The sequence below is a fragment of the Urocitellus parryii genome, chromosome 4, assembly GCF_045843805.1.
Source record: "Urocitellus parryii isolate mUroPar1 chromosome 4, mUroPar1.hap1, whole genome shotgun sequence".
NCBI lineage: Eukaryota > Metazoa > Chordata > Mammalia > Rodentia > Sciuridae > Urocitellus > Urocitellus parryii.
The window spans coordinates 65624446-65646395 of NC_135534.1; the positions used below are offsets into that span (position 1 = coordinate 65624446).

Below are 21950 nucleotides of genomic sequence, written 5' to 3' on the forward strand. Positions count from 1 at the left end.
TTCTTGTCTACTTGTGATAAATGTTTAGGAGGAGCCACAAGAAAATAGTGAGTAAACTATCTGGGGATTCCTTATCACCACAGTTCACTCTCCAGATGATTCTTTGTTCCATCTACAAGGATTGCTGAAGATGAAAATGTGTCATGATCTGGGGACACAACAAACCAGTTTCACCTGAAACTCAAATTGCTACCAGAAGATAAGTTCTGAACAGAGGAGCCCCAAACAGAACTTCTGTAGTAAAATGGGGGTAATTTTGGAGTTGTTTATTGAATGATAGTGGAGTAAAGAGAGAAAAATCTTCCTCTTCACATCCTTAGGTTGAATTCTAATAGCTCATGGAACTCAGGGACAAGGTAGTTTATTATTCTGTCTCCTTTAGAACTTGAGGATTATAGCACCAGAGAGGTCTAGATACCAATTTCAAAGAGCGAGGAATAAACATAATATCGAATGAATAAATTTTAGATAGAAAACAGGGGTCCCATTCCCAGGTGGCAAACAAGGAAACTCAGTGGCTTTGTATCACTCTGCTTCATGAAGCCCTTTCTGACTGTAGCAGGATTTCTGAGACCTCTGAGAGACGAATTCAGGAGCAAATCATATTCTTTGTGGAATTGCGTTGGTTGAATTTCCATCTTCATTGGGTTTTATGAAATAGGAAAATGGTTAAAATTCATGCTTTGATTAGCAAAAACTGGAACCTTAGAAATTGGAATGAGGTTATCTGCAAAGAGCCAAAGATGAGGAGGACATCTGTCACGGGGGGCACCCATCTCCCCACCAAATACTTTTTACTGTTCTCTTATTTCCCTGGTTGGACAAACCTGACAGGTCTTTAAGAGGAAACTTAGCATAGAGGAAGGGATCGAGAGGCTGGGCTGACTATTAAGGTCAGAAAGAGGAACACTGGGGACTATATTTTGAGAAAAAAATGCTGGCTGTGGGAACAGCATGTTACTGATAAGGAGAAATTTCTCTACTTAGCCACCCAGTGTCCTGGGTAGGGAAACCGAAGTGTGCTTAGAATGAAAACAACTGTGACACTTTTTGTTCAAACGGTGTGTGCTCAGGGACACCCTTAACTGAGCATAAGCTGGGTGGAGACACCTTTAAGACCTACCTTGAAGACATCCTGAGGTTCTAGATAGCAGAGATAGACCTCCTGGGGAATGGCATTGAAATATTTTTAGTGGCAGTGACTTTTCAGCAACCACTGAGGATTGAGATAACCGTTTCAGTTTTTCCTGGGAGGGGTGTTTGTGAGCTACTTCTCCATAAAGAACAAGAGTGATTTATACCTATGTGCCAGAGAAGCTGGTGATTTTCAGAAATACTGAAAGAAGAGATTCAAGTGAAAGACTAAATGTGTTGCTGAATATCTGCCGTCTCTGAGAATGAACATTGATTTAATGATAATGTGACCCCAATTGTATTTACAGTCTTGTGACATTTAGGACTTATTGCTTAAACCATGCTGACTATGAATGAAGGAAAATACTCTTATTGGGTTATAATGAAGGAATACCTAGGACATACTGTGAGACTCATTGCTCTGCCTGGCTGCCTGGATTTTCTACTTTTCTCTGTCCTGCTGTGTTGATGAGAAAAGATGGAATTGCCCCTCTGAGTCAGGGAATCCCAATGTTCTTTGGCCCCTGGGGACATGCTATTTTGGCAATGGCTGCTTTGACATCCTTGTTTCTCAGTGTGTAAATGAGGGGGTTGAGGACAGGTGTGAGAATAGCATAGGTCACATTGCCCATGATGTGGAAGTCCAGGGGCAGGTCAGCCCTGTAGGCCACATAGGCCACGGCAATGGACGAGTAGTAGGTGCCCACCACCAGGAGGTGGGAGCTGCAGGTGGAGAAGGCCTTGGAACGTCCTTCTCGGGATCTGATGCGAAGCACCGAGGCCAGGATGTGAGCGTAGGACAGAAGCACCAGGAGAAGGGGGAGGAAGGAGACCACCATGGCGATGCAGAAGCCCATGAGGGCCTGGGGGGTGGTGTCGGAGCAGGAGGCCTGGACCACAGCCAGGTGGTCACAGAAGCTGTGATAGATGTAGGCAGTATTGTCGAATGCCATCTGGGAGGTCTGGACCACTGCTGGGATGGGCAGGAGGAGGGCAGTGAGCCAGGCACTGGCCGCCAGTGCAGCGTTAGTCTGTGGGGTCATGTGGACAGGGTAGTGCAGTGGGCGGCAGATGGCCACATATCGGTCATAGGCCATGACCACCAGGAGGAAGGCTTCTGAGCAGCTGAGGCCATGGAACAGGTACATCTGCAGAAAGCAGGCCGGGAAGCTGAGGAGGTGGTCCCCAAGCAGGAATAGGGACAGCATCTTGGGGATAGTGGTTGTAGTAAAGAGAATGTCCAGGGCTGAGAGATTAATTAGGAAGAAGTACATGGGCTTGTGGAGGCTGGGCTCTGCCACCACAGCCACCAGGATCAGGGCATTGCCCATGAGGATGAGTAGGTAGAGGAGAAGGAAGATGAAGAAGATAGGAAGGAAGAGGGATTTTGGAAGAGAGGGAATACCCGTAAGGTAGAAGGTGACGGAGGAGTCCCCTGATCCATTACAGGGTGTGATCTCCATGGTGGGTCAATGCTGGAGGCTCAGGAGGTGAGTCGTGGGAACATCTGGGAACCAGGCTCACTAGAAAGAGAACAATCCAAAATTCTGAAATGAGAATTACAGAGTAATCAATCTATAATTAATATAATCATGTTTATTGACAAGTAATTATAGCAGATAGATAATGGGATTGTCCTATCCCCTGACTCTTCATCCTATTCTGTAATTCCCTCTTTCCTTTGAAAATTAAGTATAGAAAAAATACCTACAATGTACAACCATGTTTCATTTGCTGGGAATACAGTAGAGAAGTGGAACAAGCAGGAGAAAGGTTTCTAACCTCATGGGGCTGAAATTTTAGTAGCAAAGAAATACATTAAGCAATGAATCATATAATTACTTAATTGCAGTTGTGTTAAGTGCTGTGAAAAAACTTCTGTGTTCTTTTTCATGTTCCATATGACCCTTTGGGGGATATCGGATCTCTTAAGCCAGGACCCTAATTCCCTTTCTCTTTTGGCACCACTTCAATTTTTTTTTTTTAAATAAAAGGACATCTTTGTCACAGTGTAGCTAGGGAGAACTGATTTTCTACAACACTCTGCCTTCCCGCTATAATTATTAACCAGGGACTGGCTTCTTTCTCTTGTTTGCTTGGGGTCGTGGTTTCTCTGTCTCCATCTAAGCTGAGTCCTCAGGTCCTGTCTCTGGGCGTGGGGCTCTTTTCATTGTTAACAGTGAAGGAAGTGACTCTTGGCAGGAAGGGTGATTCCTGACTGGGGTCTGGGTAATACCCTCTCCCAAAATTCTGCTAAGAGAATCCAGACAATCTCTGCAATTTCACAGAATATTCCTCCTCAGTGACTGCTGCAGCCAGCACGAGCTTGTGCTTGACCACTCCACTAACCCTCCCCAGCAGGCGCCCTGGGGAGCCTTCCTGATAGAGATGACCTGCTCCCAGTAGCTGCTCCAAGACAAAAGGATCTCTCCTGGAGGAATCAGAAATGAGTGCTTCAACCCAAGGACCTAGGGATTTTGAGCTAAAGGAAATACTGATTTCTTCTCTTTTGTAGGCTTGTCCTTTGGACAAGTGACCCTCATGTCAAATTTGTATCATTCTTTCCTTATTTCTGATGATTCCATGTGCAGTTTTCCTCAGAGTCATTTTTAACGTTCCATTCTTTTAACAAAAAATCTCTCATGTGTAAAACCAACAATATCAAAACTGGAAAATACTTTAAATTTTTTTTAATGCCTTCTCCCATAGGCCAGAGACTGTGTAGAGAGAGGGCAGGGGCTTTCCCAGGTGCTACAGCCCCTGGCTGTACAGCTAGGAACTGGGCCAGATCCTTGATTCCCAGGACAGTGCTTTTCTTCTCTACATTTTTTACTGGAGAATCTACATTTTTTAAACTGGGATTCATATTTCCAAGGGGAAAACATTAGGACAAAGAATTCTGTTTCCTTTTTTTTTTAATTGTTAATATCAGACAAAACCAAATTTCAACTTTTCCTCTGGGTTTCTCTATGGTAGATACTAAATTGGTTTCTGGCAATGCCAATGCTTCCTTGAAGTAATGTCCTAGAACCAGGCAAAAGAATGAGACTGCTTTGTCCCAAATTCAGAGGGCTGTTCCTTAGTTAGTCAGACCTCATTCAAACAGATTCTGTAACTAGGAGGGACACAAACCATACCTCCCTGGACATTGTGGCACCTAGAAGAAGCCATGGGCTGTTGTTTCTGGGTTAGGCTGAATTGGGACATTGGAGGAACAGAAACTCAGAAGTTCAAAACTAAAGGGACCCTAGTAGGCCACCAAGTCTACCTGTTCTTCCTCCTCTCTCCTCTGTACACTGTTTTTTTTTTTTTTTTTTTTTTTTTCAGATGCTAAGATCCTGGTGGAGAGATGGTCCATGGATTTTCATTGTTGGACCGTCTAACAGGAAGCCCAGGTTTAGGTCACCAGCAAAGTAGGGTCATCAAACTACTTTTAAAAAGATTTAACATTTAATACTTCAAAGCATAGTCAACTAGTTCATCATAGGAAATATTGGAATTTGGCTGGGCTTTCTAACACTTATTTTACAGTTCAAGGTTGTGTTGTTCTGATTTCTATGCTACCTCTAAGGAATACAATCCTGTGCTTAGGGCCAAAAGGACTCTATCTCAAGGCACAGATCTTGCCTGTAGGAATTATCTATAAGTCAGCTATAGGGAGAAAAGACAGAAAGTCACCTGAATGTCCAATCTGCACTTTTATGAGCATCTCCTCTCTTCACAAAACCCTGCCAAGGAGGGGTTATGTGGCTTCAACAAATGAAGAAACTGAGGGTCAGAGAAGGACAGGCCACAGCTGATGAGGGACGAGAGCAGAGGTTGTTTCTGTAGCCAGCCTGCTGCAAAAGGCTGAGCCCCTCCTAGAAACCAAGATCCTGGCTCCTGGAGCAGTCTTGCTGCTTGCTTATTGTGACCTTGAACCCCTGAGTCTTTGTTTTCTAGTCTGTTCAGTGAGGGGTTTGAGGAAAGCATCCCTGGATGGCTTCCAATTCGATGAGCCATTGTCTTCTCTGTGTTTGGCAGAGCAGAGCTTTCTGAGACAGATGTTGCATGATCCATGCCCCAAAGTGGAAGAGAGAGTGCTCTTTGGCTTAGCTAGCTCTCTCTGCAAGGCCACAACCTCACCTTCATTATGCCACATGCAGCGTAGCGGTTCTAACTTGGGAGCTAGAGAGGGCTAGATTCCAATCCCTGTTCCTACCTCCAGCTGTGTGACCTTGGACAATTCACTTTCCCCTTTCTGAGCCTTGTTTCCCTCTCTGAAACCTCATAGGGTTTTCTTTATGGAGAGAATGATGAGGCAGTGCTTACAAAGAGCTTGGAACTTGTACGAGCTCAAGGTTTTCCATGTTTTCAATGGTTTCTGCTGTGGTCAGCTTTGTCTTTGTGTGGGAAGGCCTTAGCCAAGATGGTTTGAATTCCTCCCGTGAACACACCTCTCTTCCCCTGATATATTGAGGTATCTGGCCCAAGGTTTCACAGCTCTGGATTCTGGGTGCCTGCCTCTATGTATATCCAATTCATCTTCCTAACCTCTGGCCCGGATTTGTAGCCCGTGAGTCCCCCTGTCCTTGTCTTTCTCTGCCTGTCTCTGGGCACTCCATCCCCAGCAACATGTACCTGCTAAGCCTGGTACACACTGGTGTGTTTTGTAGTTCTCCTTGAGAGGCCTTGGTGGAAGTAGCAGGCTGGGACTGAGCCATGGCCCATTAAACACTTGGGCCCCTCTTTTCAGGCAGACCTCTTGAGGTACTTTCCTAATACTAGCGCTCCCCTGGCACCACACCTACCATCCCTCAGGGATCACATCCTGGTGTCTCCTAGAGCATGAATGATGTGAGCAGTTAGGATTTGTCCCCAGGCTTTGATGATAGTGAAATCATTGTTAACAGCCCTCAAGGGTGTGGAATTTTACACTAGTGTATTTTTTATTCTCATTAACCCATTTGATATTCTCAATGGTAGAGGAGAAGGAAGAAACAACAGGGCATATAGGAAGTCCAAGAGAAGGAAAATGAGGTCCAGGAGCTGAAACAACTGGTCCATTTTAACACTGGTGTCTATAGGCAGAGCTAGTATTCAGACCCAGGGCCCTATTCCATGCGTCCTCATCTCTATAATAGGATTACATACTGGTCAAGAGGATTGGGTATGGAGCTATTAATTATTAAACATCTTCCTGTATTGGTTTGCTGATTTTCCATTAACTTTTACAATTGCACATAGAAGTACTAATATATTCTCCAGAGAGTTCTCTGGTTCTAGAAATAATTCTCCTTCCCATTACATAGCCACAATTGTGTTCCTTCTTTGTCCTCAGATATATTAGTTGTACCCTTCTTTGCCTGTTAATTCAGTTGCATGTGGAGTCCTAAAGCTTAGGTGGCTATCTCCACTTACAGTTTAATGAAATGATTATTTCATTTCTGGCAGAAATGGAAAGAAGGAAGGAAGGAAGGAAGGAAGGAAGGAAGGAAGGAAGGGAAGGAGGGAGGGAGGGAGGGAGGGAGAGAAGGAGGGAAAGAGAAAGGAAGAAAGGTAGGTGCATTCCTCACTTAGGAACTAAAAGGTATAAACTAGCAGAATTTGAAGTTGAGGAGAAGCAAGCAAATATTTTGCAACTGGGTTCTTAAGGCTAGTGAGAAGAGGTGCTCCTGCTTCTTGGTTCCCAGACTTGTGTGTTCTGGCCTTATATTCTGCTCTGCATTTTGACTGCTAGTTCAGCTTGTCAGGCTGTGCCCATACCTGCCAGGGATTGCTATCTGGCCAGCACCCAAAACTGTCTTTAGGAGTGCAGGTTATTCTCCATTCTTAAACCAATCTAGTTGCTTCTGAGAGATGGGATGCATTGTAAGGTCAGTGACTCCTATGTGCATGAGACTTACCGCTTCACCTCTTTTGCTATAAACTAAGAGTTTCTTTGTCAAAAGAAGGGCATATGGGATATCAACATGATGAATAAGGCATTTATTAAATCTTTAGAAGGTGAAACTGGCAGAAACACTGTGAGCAATAAAGGCAAATTCATACCCAGAATAGGATTCTACTCCAATAAAGACAAACCACTTCCCCCAGATGATGAAAGAGATCCAGTGAAATGAACCTGCCACCCATGGGGATGAGTGTCCTTGAGTGATGGTTCACATCATTGTGCATGGCATATTTGATACTTATCAGAAACTAAGCCAGATGAGCCTTGATGAACCCACGTACAACCCCTCATCCACACTACTGTGACATTTTTCCCCCTGAATATACTGAGCAAAGAAGAGCTAGGATAGACACTGATTGACATCCATGGGATGGATCATCTTGTCTACTTGATTTTTCCTACTCTTGCTGATTTGGGAGATGTAAATATCTCCATCATTTGCACTCATTCTGAGAGGTCTACCACCTCAACTCAGCCTCCTCTCCATCAATTCATCCACCCTTTCCTTCCTTTCCTTCCTTCTTCCTTCCCTTCACCTCACCCACTTTCCTTCCTTCCTTCCTTCTCTTTCCACCATGGGGAATTACACCTGGAGTACTCTACCACTGAGTTATATCCTTAGCCCTTTTTATTTTATTTCAAGACAGGGTCTTGCTAAGTTGCCCAGGCTGACCTCAAAGTCCTCTTGCTTTTCCAGGTGAGAGGAAGTTTCCAGGTGAAAGAAGCAGATACACAGCCACAAGTTCTGCCCATTGATACTGTTTACTTCCCTGGTGACCCTTCCGGGCCCTCCCAAATGGCACTGTAAGGCAGCAACAGTCCACTTTGGGGCAGTAAAAGCATATTTTAAAGAAATATTTGTAATATAAAGAAAGGAAGGAAGGAAAGGAAGGCCTGAATTTTTTTCTTTCTGAGGGAATTGATTACAGGGAATTTCCCATGAGGCTGTGTGTTAGAATTGATGGAAAGATGACAATTGCAACAAGACTGTGTGTCACTGGAGTCTGTATTACCTGCTTATGCCAGTGTCCTCATGATCTGCTTGAACCTAATATAACAGTTCTTACTTTCACTTGATGGTGGGATGTGATCAATTTTAACATTTGTTCAAATTAATAACTAATTCATAAAGGAAAGTTGGAGACCCATATTCATTTGGTGTTCCCTGCTCAAGCATTCAGTCTGCACCAAGATTAGGAATTATTTCTCAAAAGGAAGATGGTTATCTACAGAACAAAACATGGATTTATGCTAAAATCCTAGGAGTCTGATTCTCCTATCAATAGTTTACTCAAAAACTCAAGAGAATTTTAAAGTTTGGACTATGGTAGAGAAGCAGGATTGTTTGGATTAAACTATGCGGAAAAAAAACCCTGCAAAGCTGCACAAAATATATAAAACAACTGTTTGAAGGCTCTGGAGATAACCCAGGGCAGGCCTTCAAGACTTCAGTCCTTGGGAGGAGGGAGGCCCAAGAGGTGGAGTTCCATATGTCCCCAGTTCTTCACCTGAGGGCACTTCCCAATCTGTGAGATGGGAAAATAGAGTCCATTTAGGAAACAGAAGTCCTGTTGGGCTGAAGTTAAACAGGTTTGAATTTGGGTTGCCAAAGTGAATGAAAGTTTAGAGTCAAATTCCTGGAAAAGAAGACACTGCAGAGAAGGAATGCCAAAATTGGTGTATAAATTCCCTTAAGTCATTGACCAACTTCTAAATTATGTAAATACAGGGAAATACTTGAAAGATCCAGAAGAATGCAGCAGCTGGGAGGCCAAGGAGCCGCAGAAAGAGTTTAACAGCCATGTGATGCTAGAGAATCAGTCAGTGGTTTTCATGAGTTGGGGAGCACCATTTGAATGGAGGGGATACCAGGCTCTAGGAATAAGGACCAAATCCAAAAGAAAAAGGAAAATGGAAATAAATGAGTCATAATCTAAAACCAAGGCACAAGGACAAACTATTATAACTATTTGCTGGAAAGAATACAACTCTTTCTGGAGGAGAATAAGTTATCCAGAAATTTATTTTTTTTTAAATATTCAATGTCTAGTACCCAATCAAAGGGTATGAGGCTTGCAAAAACACATCTCGGAGAAAGACAGCCTTTTAAACAAATGTTGCTGGGAAAATTGGATGGCTATATTTAGAAAAATGAAATTAGACCCTATCTCTCACCCTACACAAAATTCAAATCAAAACTGATCAGACTTAGGAATTAGACCAGAAACTTTACAACTGCTAGGAAAATAAAAAAATAGAGTCAGCACTCCATCATATTGGTGCTGGTACCAACTTCCTTAACAAGACCCACACAGTGCAAGAAATAAAATCAAGAATCAATAAGTGGGATGCCATTAAGCTAAAAAAGCTTCTGCACAGCAAAGGGAATGATTAAGAGTGCAAAGAGAGTATACAGAATGGGAGAAAATCTTGGCCAGCTACCCCTCCAATAGGGGATTAATATCTAGAATATAAAAGAACTCAAAAACTTAACAACAATAAATAATAATAACCCAAATCAATAAATGGGCAAATGAACTAATGGGAGAAGGGAGGGAGGAAGGGAAAGAAAAGGGAGGATTATGAAGCAAATTCAATTTCCATACAGGTATGAGTTTGTTGGGATGAACCCAACTACTATGTATAACCATAAAGCTCTAATAATAAATAAGTAAATAAATAAACAAATATTTCTTAAAAGTGTGATGCATGGTTACAAAAAAGCAAACAAGTCAGTGAGCAAAAACAAGAAGAGGAAGAGAGAGTAGAAACAGATTGTGGGTGATTCAGATATAATTATCAGCCAGAAAATTTAAATACTATTATTAATAATTTTTAAAGAAAAGAAGAAAAAAGAGACAATATGTAAGAATCAGAGAATTTAAAGACAGAATTTGAAACTATCAAAAAAAAAAACAAAGAAAAAGAAATGAATATTCCATAATTTAAAATATAGTGTGTAAACTTCAGAATTTTTTAGATGGTTATAAATAAGAAAGTATGAATGAACTGAAAGACAGAAAATATCCAAATCAAATCACAGGAGGAAAAATATTTGGGGATAAAAATGGTTATAGGAACTAGCATAAAATTCTAACGTGTACTTAATGAGTCCCAATAGTAGAAAAGAAAGAGAGTGATGCAGAAACAATTTAGACAGCTGGATGTGGTGGCACATGGCTGCAATTCCAGTGATTTAGGAGGCTGAGTAGGAATATCACAAGTCTCAGGCTAGTCTCAGCAACTTAGAGAGATCCTAAGCAGCTTAGTGAGACACTGCCTCAAAATTAAAAAATAAGAAGGAATGGGAATTTAGCTCAGTGATAAAGTACTTCTGGGTTCAGTCCCCAGTACCAGAAAAAGAAAAGAAGAAAAAAGAAATAGTTTGTACAAAGATAATGTCCGAGAAATTTCCAAACTGACTCTAAAAGGTCAATTCATAGATTTAAGAAGCTCAACAAATTCTAGGCCAAACAATACAAAAACAAACTAAAACAAAACAAAACAACAACAAAAAAAAGGAAGCACATTATTGCAGAGTCAAACTGCTGGAAACTAAAGATACAAGGAATAACTGAAAAATAGAGAAAGTGAGATTCATTTTGTTTAATATAGCAACATAGGACTGACAGCTGTCTTTTCAACAAGAACTATTGAAGCCAACAGACTATGGGATGGCATTTTCACAATGCTAACAGGAAAAACCTCTAGCTTAGAATTCTATACTCACTGAAAGTATCCTATACAAACAGAATTCAGCTTGGTCTGAGGACATCTATGGAAATTCCACAACTGACATCATAGTTAATGGTGTAATGTTGAACACATTTTACCATAAGGTCAAGACAAGACAACATGTCTTTTCGCAACTTTTTTTTTTCATACTGAGGATTGAACCCAGGGGTACTTAACCACCAAGCCACATCCCCAGTCCTTTTTTATATTTTATTTAGAGACAGAGACTCACTGAGTTGCTAAGTGCCTCACTAAATTGCTGAGGCTGGCTTTGAGCTCGCAATCCTCCTGTTGCAGCCTCCCAAGGCACTGGGATTAGAGGTGTGAACCACTGTTCCTGGCTTCTTTTATTCAACATTGTGCTGGTGGTCCTAATCACTGTAAAAAAGGGAAGAAGAAAATAATAAAAGGTATTTATATTAGTAGGGAATAAATAAAGTCATTATTCATAAATAACATAAACAAATATGTTGAAAATTCTAAAGAATCTAAAAAGCTTCTAATATTAATATGTGAGTTTAGCAAGATAACAGGATACAAAATTATTGTACAAAATATACCTTATTTCTACATTCAAAATAAACTAATGGAAAGAAAATTTTAGTATATAATTATTACATATGAATTAAAAATGAAAATGATATCATTTACAATGGCAAACTATAAAATATTCGGAGATAAATTTAACAAAATATATGCAAGGCTGTACTCAAAATGATAAAACATTGCGAAGAAAATTTTAAAAATTAAAGAATTAAATAATTGAAAGATAAGCCATGATTATAGAGTAGAAGATTCAACATTGTTTAGATGTCAAATATGCCAAATTGCTCTATGGAATCAATGCAATTTCCATTAAATCCAAGTCAGCATTTTTGGTAGCAACTGAAGTAATTCTAAATTTATATGGAAATACAAAGGACTTGAAAGAGCCAAAATGATTTTGAAAAATAAAAGTAAAAAGAAAACCCAACAAAATAATAAGTTGGGAGGATATAAGCAACATGATTTTCAGAATATCTACCTGGAAGATGTGAAACTTGATCTTTACCTCACACCATATTAAAAAATCAACTCAGAATGGATTAAATGTTGAAACCCAAAGCTACAAAACATCTAGAAGAAAACATGGGAGGAAAATCTTTGAAAACTTGAGGTAGGCAAACATGTCTTAAATAGGGTATGAGAAACATAAAACATAAAGGAAAAATTGGTGAACTAGATGTTATCAAAATTAAAAACTTCTACCCTTCGAATGATATCATTAAGAAAATGAAAAGAGAAATCAAACCTGGGGAAAAATAGTATAAACCTAACATAAGACTCATAAAGTAAAGAACTCCAACTCATTAGTTAAAAAATAAATAATTCACTTTTAAAAAGGCAAAATATTTGAACATATACTATAAAAACAAGATATGAATGACTAATGGGCACATGAAAACATGCCCAACATCATTAGTCATCATAAAAGTGCAAAATAAAACCACAGTTGAACTACAACTACTCATTTATTAGAATGGCTAAAATTTTTATACTGATAATACCAACTGATGGGAAGGACATGGGACAACTGTCGGATGGAACACACTGGAAAGAAGTTTCAGAATTACTTTTAACTTAAATAGTTATCACATGAACTAGCAATTCCACTCCTAAGTATTTCCCAACAGCAATGAAAGTGTATTTCCATACACACACACACACACACACACACACACACACACACACACACAAACAAACACACACACAAATTGTCCTTGGAAGCTTTATTTATAATACCCAAACCCAAATGATCATCAATGGGTAAATGAACATGTATATCCATGCAATGAAATAATTCTAGCAATAAGAAGGAATGAATTATTGATATATGTAACAACATGGGTGAAGTCTTAAAATATGCTGAGGACAAGTCAGATCCAAAATACTATATACTGTAGAATTCGATTTTCAAGAAACCAAAAAAAAAGACAAGTCTAATCTATATAGATGAAAATCAGCTCAGGGGTTGCCTGGAGCCAGAGTTGGGAAGAGAGCCTGGGAATGGGCATAGTGAACTGGTGGGGTTGCTGGAAATGGAGTACCGCTTGCTTGTGGTGGTGGCTCTGTGGGTGTACACCTTTGTGAAAACTTATCAAATGGTGCACTTAAAGTGATGCATTTTATTGTTTAAATAGTTTACCTCAATAACATTGATTTAAAAAAAAACTGTGGAGGAAAAAGGAGGTAAAGTAAAGACGTTACGGGTGGAGGCTGGGTTATAGAGTGGCCAGGGACGGAGTCTGAGGACCTCCGAGGATGGAATGCCAGTGAGCTCTGAGGATGCGTCGTGAAGTGACCTATGTGGCTAATACCTGTAGTCTCCCGAGTCACATTCCTAACAAGGAAGGGCAAGACTTTGAGAGTTTTTGTGGCCTTACGATAATTTTAAGAGAATAAAGAGTGTACTCATACAGGTGAGGGTTGACTATTTCTCACAGAGTGTGGTTGAAAATCTCCCAATATTAGGTTGGCCAACTGAAAGCAAATAAGAACCTGGACTGGTCATGGAACGCTGGAGCAGGAAGGATGCCCCATCCAGAACCTGGTCACGGGTGCTGTCAAACAGCAGCCTGGGGCCATTTCCCAAAGATGTGTTCTGCGGTCAGTGTTAAGTCCTTATTGCAAATCTGACAATCGGGATGTGGATATGCAAGAAGAGTTGAGGACACTTGACTCTTTAGATCATCTGAAACATCCTACTCGCTCCCAACTCCCTCACAGGACAAATTTGTAATCTTTCTCCTTAGGAGACCATCTCAGGAGCTATGTTTGTGTATGCAAAGGTAGGGGGCGGTGACAAGGTGCCAAGGAATTTTGGGAGGAAAAGGTGCCTGTTGTCCCATGCCCATATAGGTTATTTTTCACAGCATTTGCAGAGTTGGCAATTAAGGGAATGATAGCAGCTATCAGTTGTTATAACACCATTTGTTAAGAATTTCCTTATTCAGTGAATATTGGCCAATTTATAAACTTCTGTCCTATAAATCTATATTTCTCTTCCTATGCCAACAGTATATACTGTCTTGATTACTGTAGTTTTATAGTAAGGTTATACCTGTTTCTTCACTTCCTTTTAGCCGTGTTTTGCAGTTTTAGTAAAGTGTATTGCTAACTTTACTTTGCTAACTTTATCCCTAAGTATTTCCTATTTTGGTTGCTATTATAAGTTGTATTTAAAATTTTTAATACCTTTATTTTTATTTATTTTTATGTGTTGCTGAGGATTGAACCCAGTGCCTCGCACGTGCTAGACGAGTACTCTACCACTGAGCCACAACCTCAGCCCCTATAAGTGGTTTGTTTATATTTGGTTTCCAATTGTTCTACAAAACTGTGGAACCAACCTTCAGTAGATGAATGGATAAAGAAAATGTGGTATATATACACAATGGAATATTATTCAGCATTAAAAGAGAATAAAATCATGGCATTTGCAGGTAAATGGATGGAGCTGGAGAAGATAATGCTAAGTGAAATTAGCCAATCCCCAAAAAAACAAATGCTGAATGATTTCTCTGATTTAAGGATGCTGATCCATAATATGCTGCGGGGATGGTGGTGGTGATGGGAAGATTAAATAAATTCTAGATAGGGCAAAGGGGAGGGAGAATAAGGGTGGGGGCATGGGGTAGGAAAGATGGTGGAATGCAATGGTCGTCATTACCCTAAGTACATGTATGAAGACATGAAGGTCTTAAGTACCTGTATGACTCTACTTTGTGTACAACCAAAGACATGAAAAATTGTGCCCTATATATGTAATATGAATTGTAAAACATTCTATTGTCATATATAACAAATTAAAATTTTTAAAAAATGTTTAGCACCATAGTGAAAGATTACTATAAAGAATAAGAATGCAAGAATATCAGCTTTCACCACTTTCCCACATTGTACTGGAAAATTTAGTTGGTGCAATAAGAAAAAACAATAAGAGAAAGAGAAATTTTAAAGTTTTAAAAGGAAAATGTGAAACAATAAGGCAAAAGGAAAAGCATTTGTCAATTGTAAAAAAGAACAAATCACTCGCACAAGCAATAAAACAGGTGAATGTAAAAAACTCTGTGGTGAACAACAGGAGCCAGGTTCGTTTCATTTATATGAAATCCTGTAGAATGTAAAACTGATCTCCACTACCAAAAACAAATCAGTGTTTGCCAAGGGACAGAGTAGGAGGACTGACTAGGAAGGGATGCAGGGAACCCTCCAGGGTGATGGAATATTCTCTTATCTCATCAGGGATGGAGGTTATACCATTGTATGCATTTGTCAAGCTTTTTGGAAACTTCACTTAAAGAGATGTCCTTAATGTTGCATATAAAGTCTGCCTCAATAAAGTTGATAGCATAAATTTCTAGTTCATCTTTGAATTCCCCTGGCCGTTTTATAACTGGTTTGTTGGAACAATAGAGAAATGAAGAGTGGTGCAAGTGGAATAAACTAAAGCAAAATGCAATTAATTTCTTTGTTTAATTGCTTCAAAAAGTGACTGACTGTCAAAAGCAAAAGTAGCAATGTTCTGTGTGTTTAGAACATATATAAAAGTAGAAGGTTTGAGACAGCACACAGGATGGAGGATCTACTGGTACAAGTTTCTTTTACACATAAAGGTTAGGTTGTAATTAATTAAAAATGTATATCATAAACCCAAGGACAACCACTAAAGAACAATAATAAGCTAAAAGAGAGGATAACATAGAATCATATTTTTAAAACTCTTTTTTTCTGAAAATTTAAGCAAGTTTTAAATTTTTTTTCCTTGTGAAAACACTGTTTTGTAGCTTTGTGTGTGTGTGTGTGTGTGTGTGTGTGTGTGCGTGGGTGTGGTGTTAATAGAGATTCAACCTAAGGGTGATCTACCACTGAGCTATATCCCCAGCTCTTACTTTATTTTATTTTGAGACAAGATCTCACTACCCTGGCTGGCCTCAAACTTTCGATCCTCCTGTCTCAACCTCCCAAGTCACTGGGATTATAGCCATGCACCACTGTGCCCAACTGCTCCCTCTACTTACTTAACAATATATCTTAAGAATGACACCATGTCAACATGTAGAGCTTACTTGTTTCCCTTCCTGACTCATTTCCTTTCCTAAAAAGGAAAATGTATGTGCATTATACATTTTTATATTTTATTCAACCAGGCCCTTATTGATGAATGTGTAAACTAAAGAATGATTGCCAGTCAATCTTTGGGACAGATTCCTAGAGTAAGATTACTGAATAAAAGGGGAGAGCATAAGTACCTTTGATGGCTATTTATAGTAGCACTGTACTAATTTTTCATCCTCACAAGAGACTTATGAGACTTCTACTTTTTCCAGGAATATTGTCAAAATCTTAGGTTTTTGCTTTTCTAAGTAAGTAAAATACGGCATTTAGGAATAGTTTTAGTTTGTATACATTTTAGATAGTAGATGAAATACCTTTTAATTGTGTGAAGGCCAGGCATTGGTCATCTATCTACTCACATTGTGCCCATTTTTATATTGAAATATATTAGACTTTTTCTTCTAAAGTTTGAAGAGCTCTTCATGTATTATAAGTAGTTGTTCTTTTCCTGAGCTATGTCTTTTATTTTTTGACTTTGTTTATAAAGGGGTTTTTTTCCCTGCCATGCAGATTTTTTTTTATTTCAGCAAACTATTGTTGAATTATTCAGTAGCAAAAATTTTATACAACTCCAGATTCCTGTGTACATTCACATCATTCCATTGCACCAGGGGAAAAACCCTGGACCAAAGTATGAAAATCACTTTTGGAACTGTCTGCTCAGCTGAATTTTATTTTACTATTTTATATGATTAATTTATTCATTCAACAATATTTATTGAGTTTCCACTCCAAGCTAAGCATCATTATTAGGAGTCCTGGGAGCAGAATTGGCTGCATTTAAAGGTTAAATGTTCCTGTCCCTGCCTGGTTTTTGAGATATGCAATTTTCATGATGGCAGCCTTGACATCCTTATTTCTCAGGGTATAAATGAGCGGGTTAAGAATTGGTGTGAGAATAGCATAGGCCACATTGCCCATGATGTGGAAGTCCAGGGGCAGGTCAGCCCTGTAGGCCACATAGGCCACAGCAATGGACGAGTAGTAGGTGCCCACCACCAGGAGGTGGGAGCTGCAGGTGGAGAAGGCCTTGGAACGTCCTTCTCGGGATCTGATGTGAAGCACCGAGGCCAGGATGTGAGCGTAGGACAGAAGCACCAGGAGAAGGGGGAGGAAGGAGACCACCATGGCGATGCAGAAGCCCATGAGAGTCTGTGGGGTGGTGTCGGAGCAGGAGGCCTGGACTAGAGCAAAGTGGTCACAGAAGCAGTGATAGATGTAGGCAATGTTGTTATATGCCATCTGGGAAGTCTTTACCACCGCTGGGACGGGCAGGAGGAGGGCAGTGAGCCAGGCACTGGCCGCCAGTGCAGCATTAGTCTGTGGGGTCATGTGGACGGGGTAGTGCAGTGGGCGGCAGATGGCCACGTAGCGGTCATAGGCCATGACCACCAGGAGGAAGGCTTCTGAGCATGTAAAGCTTTGAAAGAGGTACATCTGCAGTAAGCAGGAAGGAAAGCTGAGGAAGTGATCCCCAAGCAGGAACAGGGACAGCATCTTGGGGACGGTAGTTGTGGTGAAAAGAATATCTAAGGCTGAGAGGTTGATCAGAAAGAAGTACATGGGCTTGTGAAGGCTTGGCTCTGCCACCACGGCCACCAGGATCAGGGCATTACCTGTGAGAATGAGAAGGTAGAACAGGAGGAAAATAAAGAACATGGGGAGGAAGAAGAACTCTGGTAGAGAGGGGATGCCCACCAGGTAGAAGACGGGGGTGCTGTCCACTGAGCCGTTACAGGTTGTGGCCTCCATAGTGAGACAGAGCTGGATTTCTGGAAAATGGACAGCTGGAATATCTGGACACTGAGAACATCTGGAAACCACAGCAACAAAGGATTTTCAAGTGATAATTCTGTAATGTTTACTCTGTAGTTAACATGAACACAATTATTTATAACCAACTCTTGAGGGCTGAGGGAGGGCTGTGATTTCTATCATGTGAATCCAGAATTTGTCAAATATTAATTATTAATTAATGATCTAGTAGATAGAAGGCTTTATGATGTGTTTAGGTGATCATGCTGAAGGTGAAGAAGAAAGGCAAAATTCCTGTTTTCTGAGAGTTTACATTTGACTGGGAAACCAGATCTAAATAGTTGGATATTTAATCATGACTGAATTCTTTGGGAAGACTTTCTGGTTCCCATCTTAGGTTGCATGATGCATGGTTTTGTGTTGTGAGATCTCTTGAATCAAGTCATTAAGCTTGTGTCCTGACTTTTGCACTCACTTCAAGATCCACCATGTGGCTTTGGAGGGGTTCCTGTGTCCAAGGTTCACTGTAATACGCTGCTCAGATACTTAGTAAGCTTCTCCCTTCCCTGTGTTCTTTGAGTTGTGGTTCTTCCTGACTCCATTTAATCTGGGTGTCTGAACTTCTGCTACTGCCAAGGATGTTACAGGCCATGGTAGCTGAACTTTCCCACTGCGACAACTAGGAAAACCTGGATAAATTACACAAATCATATTTTTAAATAAATTGAAGAAACCTAAGTGCATTAAGAATAAAACTGAACTCTTCAGGTTGGGACCTGGGGGGCTCCAAAGCAAATTAACAATCACCACTTGTTCTTGCAAGAGTGCCGTTGGACATAGCAAAACCAATTTGGGGGAGCAAACTGGGACTGGTGAAAGGATCCATTCACCAAAATTTCATTGAAATCCATTTGTAAAATTTTTTCAGCAGCAACAATCACCAGCTCTTTGTTTCTCTGGAAATATCTGGTTTGAGGGCCATCATGGGTTTTGAACTTGGACAGAGCAGAGAGAGAAAGAAGCAAACCTTTTATCAGTCAGAGAAAGTCTTGCAAAATAGATTAGAAATTCAAATGGGCCATCTAAATTCTGGAGCTATGCAAGGGAAGCTGGAGAGCTAAAGGGCTTCTAAAAAAACAAAATCTCTCATGATTTTGTGATGCTTAAAAGACTAGTGAGAAAAATGAAAGTAGCTAAATCATTTTAAAAATAAAAAATAAAAGAGGGCTTGCCTCAAACACACTATTATACCCTTCAAAAGATTCCCCAAGCATTGAAGATATGTGAATGGGGGTGGATGCCATGGAGGGGGTAAAGGGCAGCCAAGGAGCTACTCAAACCCTCCAAAGGAAGAAACAAATCTACTAGTCTTTCAGGGCTGAGGGGACAGATCAATAATGTTATCAATTCAAAATACAGGACAGTCATGCCTGGAAAAAGAAACAGACCAAATTTAGTAAACCCTACTAGAACTAAAACCCAGCCTGACCTAACTCAAGCATCAAGGTGATAAGCTCCTTACTCAACCTGCCTAATAGAGAAAAGGGAAAATATATCTGGTGAGACATGTCATGTAGGATCTCCATGAATTTAACATAACATTCTACCCACAATAAAAATTATTAGATATGCAAAAGGAAAGAAAGCGTGACCAAGAGTTAAGAGAAAAAACATAATATAAAAGTTGACAAACAAATGATCCAGATACCTGAGTTAGTAAACAAGGACTTTGGTATAACTATGTTTTAAAAAAAATAGAAGAAAGTGTTGGCAAAATGGACTTTAAAATAGAGAATTTCAACAGAAGAGTGAATTCTATTTTTAAAAGTCAAACATTCTAGAATAAAAATATCCAATATTTGAAATTAAGAATTCATTGGATAAACATTAGTAGCAAACTGAACATAATGGAAGACACATTAGAGACCTGAAAAATAGATCAGTGGAAAATATTAAAGTACCAGAAAGTGATAAAGAGTGCATGCTGTGCAATTTAACTGATATTAACTGACAGGCAAAACTCATCTATGGTATCATAAGTCAATACAGTGATTGCTTACAGGGGTGAGGATTGATAAGAAGGTGGTCAGAGTACACTTTCTGAAGTGATGGAAATGTTCTATATATTGAGTTGAGTGGTGGTTACATGGATGTTTGTTTATATTTATGAAACCACATTGAATTATACCTAAATCTGTGCATTATCTTCTGTGGTAGATTTTATGTCAATTAAAATACAATGCCAGATGTGATGACACATGCCTATAATTCCTGTAGCTCAGGAGACTGAGGCAGGAGGATCAAAAGTTCAAAGGCAGCCTCAGCAACTTAGAAAGGCCCTAAGCAACTTAACGAAACCCTGTTTCAAAATAAAAAATAAAAAGAGCTAGGGATGTGACTCAGTGGTAAAATGCCTCTGGGTTCAATTCCTAGTACCAAATAAATGAATAAATAAATAAAACTGCACACACACACAACCCAAAGTGAGAAGGTAAGATCTTGGATGGGAGAAAATATTCTCAATGCATATATCAAAGGGCATGTATACAGCATATATACAAATCTCCCACAAGCAATAAGAAAGGAACAGATGAACTAACAGAAAAATGGGAGAAAGACTTAACTAGGCAGGTACCTCAAAGAGACCATCCAAATGGTGAATAAGCACAGGAAAAAGTGATCAATATCTGTAGCCTTCTTAGAAATGTAAATTAAAACGTAATGATAACACTACATACTCACCAGGATCGCTAATATGTGAAGAGCTTCCAAGTGTTAGTGAAATTAGGAGTGATTAGTGAGTGCTCTCACACATTGCTGGTAACTGGTAAACCACTCTGCATAATGGTTTGGCAAAACCTCCTAGAACTTGTGACTCAGCAATCCTGCTACTGGACACATAGCCAAGGAAAATGAGTGCTATGTCCATAGCCCTAAAAATACACCCCTAAAATTGAAAATGTGTCACACAAAAACTTGTACATGAATGTTCATTGCAGAATTATATGTTAGTCAAAAAGTATAATATTAAAATATTCATCAATGGATGAATGGAAAAACAAAATGTGGTTTGTCCATGAATATTACTCAGTCATAAAAGGAAAAGACATGGATGAATCTTTTAAACATTATGCTGAATGAAAGAAGCCAAATATAAAGAGCACATATTGTATGATTCCATTTATAGAATATGTCCAGAATAGGCCTCTATAGAGGCAGAAAGATTAGTGATTGCCAAACTAAAAAATGGGGGTTGCAGGGTGCAGGGGGGACTGCTTAAGATATAGGAGTAATGAAAATGTATTGGAATTTGATAGATGTAATGAGTGTACAACATTGTGTAATGTACTAAAAGTCATTAATTGGCATAGTTTAAAATGGTAATTTTTATGTCATAAATTTTGCCTTAATAGAAAATGTACCTACCAGCCTTTACTTACAGTTCCCAAATGAAACAGCCCAAATATCCATGATAGTAAAATGGACAGATGGTAGTATAGTCATACAATGAGGTACTAAATGGCTATGAAAAATGATGAGGCACTGTTACAAGCGACTTAATATATACAGCTCACAGTCATAATATGGAATAAGAGAAACCGGACCCAATGATTGCATGCTACATGATTCCATGTAGACAAAGATCAAAAACAGAAAAAGTTCGTCCATGATGATGGTGGTAGCAACAGCAGCTACACTGTGGTCGAGTTTTGGTTGGGTCTGGGGCAGAGAGGCTTCTGGGTTGCTGGAAATGTGCTATTTATCTAGCTATATCTGTAGCTGATCTCTAAATAGCCATATCTATGCCTAACATTTGTGGGCTTTATTTTTCTGTGTTCCTTAAACACATACAACTGAATATATTGCTTGCCTCTAGATTGTGACTGTTGTCACGTTACAATAAAAGGAACAGCAGAGGATGCTTTTTGTGGGGGAGTCACTTCTGATTGGAGTCTAAGTTACAGGTGTATTGTCGGCAACGTTACATAAAATGCCCAATTGCCCCTTGATGGAAGGGCATCCTTGTGTGATACTGTGGTTTTTCCTTCCTCCTGGCTGCTACTGTCATTCAGCAGGTGTTTCCAATTGACCATTTCATGACTAGGCTTCCCTTGCCACAGATAGGTAGGTACTATAGTAATGTAGACTTAGGAGCCATCGTCACTAGAGAAGAACACAGTGTTGTGACAAGAGCCCAAAGGCCAAAGCCCCACCTATGAAGTTGCTTCCCCTTATG

General features: G+C 39.7%; 2 protein-coding genes across 2 annotated transcripts; both read right to left on the minus strand.

Annotated features, from left to right (window-relative positions):
- Nucleotides 1-1631: 1631 nt before the first annotated feature.
- LOC113181663 (olfactory receptor 2AT4-like) lies at nt 1632-2597 on the minus strand. The gene has a single exon (XM_026387262.1). The coding sequence runs from the start codon at nt 2595-2597 to the stop codon at nt 1632-1634; it is 966 nt and encodes a 321-aa protein (XP_026243047.1).
- A 14148-nt stretch (nt 2598-16745) lies between these two features.
- Nucleotides 16746-17710, minus strand: LOC113181662 (olfactory receptor 2AT4). Its single transcript, XM_026387261.2, is given in 2 exon segments — nt 16746-16781; nt 16784-17710. Coding segments are annotated over 2 exon segments (963 nt in total).
- Nucleotides 17711-21950: the final 4240 nt, after the last annotated feature.

Bases quoted from the DNA above. Each gene is read 5' to 3' on its own strand.
- LOC113181663 (XM_026387262.1), bottom strand. From the start codon at position 2,597: ATGGAGATCACACCCTGTAATGGATCAGGGGACTCCTCCGTCACCTTC.